General features: G+C 41.5%; 1 protein-coding gene across 1 annotated transcript in view; it reads left to right on the top strand.

Annotated features, from left to right (window-relative positions):
- NLRP8 (NLR family pyrin domain containing 8) overlaps positions 1-4,846 on the top strand; it is a gene marked incomplete at its 3' end in the record, with an annotated part of 32,071 nt that extends 27,225 nt beyond the window's left edge. The window contains exon 10 of the mRNA XM_019627850.1: positions 4,758-4,846. Coding sequence (XP_019483395.1) covers positions 4,758-4,846 — 89 coding nt within the window. The remainder of the gene's footprint in view (positions 1-4,757) is intronic.
- Positions 4,847-5,476: the final 630 nt, after the last annotated feature.

Raw genomic sequence — 5,476 nt, 5'->3', positions numbered from 1 at the left:
ATTTCCTGCTCATTCCCCGCAAAATAGTGTGTGCATGTGGGGCGGGGGTGTTAATATCTTACAGGCTGACCATTCTGGGCTGATTTGCAATCAGGCATTTTTAAGGATGCAGAGTACATCAGTGCTTGAATTAACACACCTGTTGTTTATCAAACCCAAATGGCCTTCAGTTTTGTTGTTGTTGTAAACAAGACAGTCTAATATTTGCATTTAAAATGCATAGGTCTTGCCAAATTACCCTCCAAAGAGATGGCACAACTTTTTCCTTGCCCACAACAAAGCAGTAGGTGATCAAACATCATGGGCATGGCCAGCTTAATATGTCCAACGTGGTATGGCCATGTAGTTCTTATTGATCATTATTATCATCCATGACTACATTGATTTCAAGCACGTTTAAAAGCCATGTTCAGATTTTCTGATCTGTTCCAGTCCTTTGCTCATTTTAATAAATTGAACTACTGATCATTTTCATCGACTGGAAGAGCTCCTTCTGTAATGTAATCTTTGTCCTGTGTTTCAAATTTATTTGCACCAATTCATTTTTTTAGAGCTTGAAAATAAGGGAGGGTACTGAGTTGTTTGAGTTTTTGTTGTCTTATTTGTCTCGTTTCTCCTATGGATTAACATATTCTGTTCTAGCTGCAAATTATGTGGGGTTACATGTGAAATAGGAATTCATAAACATAAATGTTTTTAAAATGTAGCAAATCTCCTATCTTAGACCTAGGAAACAGTGTCATTCTTTCATGGAAGTTATGGTCTAGCTTAGACATTAACAAAGTAAATAAACTCTTATCCAGAATTTTCTTGTCTATTTTTGGCATTTTATAAAAACTTTAATGAGCTTCTAGTCCCAATAAAAATATCAGCAGGACTTCTGGGATGGTATCATACTAATTACTTTAAGGAGAATTGGTATTTTGAAAGTATACATTCCATCTTTCCCCATCAAGTTTTTTATCTCTCACAGGCATTTTAAAGCTTTCAAAATGGGCACTTGACTTTCCTAAATTATACACATTTTTATCTCTGTAGTTGCTGCAGTTAATCTGACCTCTTATGTTTTCTGACTGGTTATTAGAATTAGGGTGGAATTTTATTTTATTTTGTTAAGGTGGTATTTTCAAAGTTAAATTTGTTACCAACCCAATTTAATGATGACTTGTGATTTATAATAGTTTTTCAAGTGATTTCCTTGGCTTTATCAGGCATATAGACCCACCTGCAAGTGTTAATATTTTATCTTTCTCTGCCACTTTTATACCTCATTTCTTTATCCAATTACTTTGCTACAGCATACATTAAATAAATGTGGAGAGAGTACAAAACTGAGTAGAATTGCTGATAGCTGACATTTCATCCGATTCTGTGTGGGGTTAGCCAACTCGGGCCTCAGTGCCAAACCCAGCCCATTGGCTGTTTTGGTAAATGTTTTGTTTGTTTCAGTTACAATTGACACTCAATATTTTATTGGGTCATTGGGAAAGTCGTGACATATTTGTCTGTTTTTCAATGCAAAAATGTGTCATGACTTTCCCGATGACCCAATATATTAGTTTCATATGTATAGAATAGTGGTTAGACATTTATATAACTTACTAAGTGACCCCCCCTTGGTCCCCCCGATAGGTCTAGTCTCCACCTGGCACCATACATAGTTATTACAATATTATTGACTACATTCCCCGTGCTGTACTTTACATCTGTGACTATTTTTTTTTAATTGGGGAATTGGGGGAGGAGAACAGTGTTGGGAAATTGCGGAGGGGGACCAGCCAAGTTGTTGTTGTTCAATCAATCTTAGTTGTGGAGGGCGCCAGTAGCCATCTGGCTGCCCATCAGCAGCTCGTGGCCTCTAAGCTCAAGGTGCTGTATTACAATCTTAGTTGCGGGTGGGCATAGCCACCATCCCATGCGGGAGTCGAACCAGCAGCCTTGTTGTTAAGAGCACGTGCTGTATCCAATGAGCCATCCAGGTGGCAGCTCAGCTCAAGGTGCCAAGTTCAGTCTTAGTTGCAGGCGGGCATAGCCCACCATCGAAGAGGCAGTCTTGTTGTTAGGAGCACATGCTCTCACCAGCTGAGCCATCCTGCCACCTGTTGGCAGCTCAGTGGCAGCTCAGCTCAGGCGCAGCATCACTGGCCCATGTGGGAATTGAACCAGCGGCCTGTTGCTCAGAGCTCGCACTCTTAAGCCAACTCTTAACCAACTGAGCCACTCGGCTGGCCTACCAATTTGTACTCTTAATCACTTCTGTTTTGGTGAACGTTTTATTGGAACACAGCTTCCCCATTGGTTACATATTGTCAATGGTCATTAAATAGTTACAACAGAGACGGAATGACCCACAATGCCGAAAATAGTTGGCCCTTTCAGAATGTTTGCTGACCTCTGCTTCGTGCTTAAAAAAAAAAAAGTTTCACAACTAAGTATATTTGCTTTTATTAGTAGAAAATTTTAATTTGTTGAAGGATGTCTAGTTTGAGTTTGCAAAGTGTTTCTCTCGTACTATTTATGGTTTTAGTTTTTTGTGAAATGTGGAAGACTCTAACTTTGTTCTGTTCTTAAACCTACTTTCTTCATGGGATTGTGTATGGCTGCGACTCTGCCCTAAATAGAAGATCTCCTCGTGTGTGTGTGTGTGTGTGTGTGTGTGTGTTGTGTTTTAGCTATTTCTCTTCTGAGTCCTAATTTCCCCCATACAAAGGTCTCATTAAATAAATGGCGCCTGTCCATTTATTTAATGTGACCTTTGTATGGGGGGTATTGTCTTGTTTCCTTATATAAAGCTCTTCTTTCTTGTGACAAAATGTTCGTAAAAACTGACTGCAGTGTAAAGAGATGCTGCTAATGCTTCAAACTTGAGGTCATCCATGAATACGAAAAGACTTATAAAGAGAAACAAAACTGCTTTTAGTAAAAACCATAGGTGCATATTCTGCATTTATGGACCAGTTGAGGCTTCTGTTCCACATGCTGGGGGGGGGGGAGTGATTATTAGCCACTCTTACAAAAGTTTTAATCATGTGAATAGCAAAGAGAGTAACATAGAAAGATATTTTTCCCCTAGAGGGCTACTAGGTTCACAGAAATCATGCCTCTTTTGACAAAATTAATTAGGAACGCCACTGGATTAGATTGACCTCAAAAGCCTTTGTCCTAATCTGCAGACATTCCAGAGTTACCAAAATATAAGAATATCTTAGCTTCACACACACACACACACACAAAGAAATCAAACAATAAAATCCTAAATCTAAACGTGACCCTGAGCACTTGTTTATATATTGTACTATTCTGCTTAGTTCCCACCATGTAACCATTGAGCAGATTTTATTCAGGATTTCACTACTCACTTGTGTTCCTTCCCTGAAACCTCACAAAGCCTTTGGAAATATAGGTACTGTGATTATCACCTGCCAGAGGAGAAAGTGCCCAACCCCAGAGGCTCAGTCGCTTGCCCCCGGTGATGTATCATAAAAGTTAGGGGAGCAGGAGTTGAACTTAGGGCTGTCACCCTGATTTCAGAGACATTATAATCACAGAAGTAGACAACCCCTTAAAATCAAATTACCTGTGTGGGATGTTTTCCCCCAGCTTTATTGAGGTACTGACAAAAAAAATTGTATATATTTAAGGTGTACAGTATGACATTTTGATACACATATACATTGTGATGTGAAACTCACACCTCCATCACCCTCACATAGTTGCCATTTCGTGTGTGTGGTGAGAACATTTAAGAGCTCCTCTCAGCAAATGTTAGGTACACAATACAGTAATGTTAATTATCATCACCTTGCTGTGCATTAGGTTCCCAGCATTTATCTATCTTCTAACTGAAAGTTTCCACCCTTTGACCAACATCAACTCATTTCCCTACACCACCCTCCCACCTCTGGTGGCTACCAATCTTCTCTCTGCTTCTATGAGTTTGATTTTCTTAGAATCCACCTCTGTGGAATCTGAACCTTCAGACTTGGCACCATGAGGACACAGATGTAGCTGCCATCTGCCACAATACCATCACTAGCGATTCATTGTAGCAGAGCACTCTGGGCTAGAAAGAGAAGGTGGAAGAACACAGTGGGGAAAACTACTCACTTCTCCAGGAAGCTGGTCAGTCCATGACAAGTGTCTATGGAGCACTAACTCTGAGCTATATTGAGTGTAACGTCTTAGCCAAGAGCACTCACTGACAAGGGCTTTGACTCTCATTCCATGCCTGGGGCTGTTCCAGGAACCAGAGATATTGGCAGGAAAATAGCCCACAACTGATAGTCCAGTAACAAGATAGACAGATGTAATGTCAAGGGATTTTTAATCTATGAAGAATTGTTGCCTGGGAGTTGGCTTCTCTTGGTATGTTTCACCAAAGGCATTGAGAAATGTTGGTCCATCTAGTGAGTTGACTGAGGTTGGTTGTATGAATGTGATAATTTAATGCAAGATTCTCTTCTGAATCTTGTCACTCTTCCCACAGGTGCCATTTGCTTTCTACTATCAAAGAATCTACTTTTCCATCAACACTTGAGCCCTCAGCTTTGTGTTAAGATGGGAGAAGCCAACTTACTCTCCTTTTCCAACTACAGACTACAGTGGTGTTTCAAGCAGCTGGGAGAAGAAGGGTTTCAGACATTCAAGGACTTACTAAAGGAAAAAGCTTCAGAGCTGGCAGCATGCTCTTTTCCATGGATTGAAGTGGGTAATGCCAATGTGGAACATTTAGCCTACCTCTTGCATGAACATTGTAGGGGACCTCTTGTCTGGAAGATCTCCATAAGCATCTTTGAAGAGATGGACCTGCCCGCGCTCTCTCAGAAGGCAAGGGATGACATGGAAAGTGAGTAAGACATGGGGCCTATGTAGGGGTAGGAGACAAGCGAGGGGGCCCTCCAGGTCCCATGGGAACAGGGAGGGTACCATTGTTCTCTCATTGGGTCCACCTCTACAGCACGAGTCTAAACCCTGAGAAGTAATTCACTGGTCATCCTCCAGGGCTGGAAATTATTGTAGTCTATAGCCTGTAAAACAACAGGGGAGAAGACATGGGTAGAAGACCCTCTAGCTCAGCAGTTCTCAACCTTTCACAGGGGTCGCCTAAGACCATCGGAAAACACATATTTTCAATGGTCTGAGGAACCGAGACATCGCTCCTCTATCCATCTCCAGGCCCACATGCAGATACACCCACATATGAGTACCCGGCAACCCCTGTGAAAGGGTTGTTTGACCCCTAAAGGGGTCGCAACCCACAGGTTGAGAACCGCTGTCTTAGGGTGTTTTTTTGTTTGTTTGTTTGTTTTTTTAAAGATTTTTATTGGGGAATTGGGGGGATGGGAACAGTGCTGGGGAACTGAGGGAAGGGGGGGGATGGGAACAGTGCTGGGGAACTGAGGGAAGGGGAACAGACAAGTTGCTGTCATTTTTGTTCTTCAATCTCGTTGTGGAGGATGTTGCTTCACTGGCCCAA

This window comes from Hipposideros armiger, unplaced genomic scaffold (genome assembly GCF_001890085.2).
Source record: "Hipposideros armiger isolate ML-2016 unplaced genomic scaffold, ASM189008v1 scaffold_742, whole genome shotgun sequence".
Lineage (NCBI taxonomy): Eukaryota > Metazoa > Chordata > Mammalia > Chiroptera > Hipposideridae > Hipposideros > Hipposideros armiger.
The sequence above is the reverse complement of the archived record's forward strand: the minus strand, read 5'-3'. Positions and strand labels throughout refer to the sequence as shown.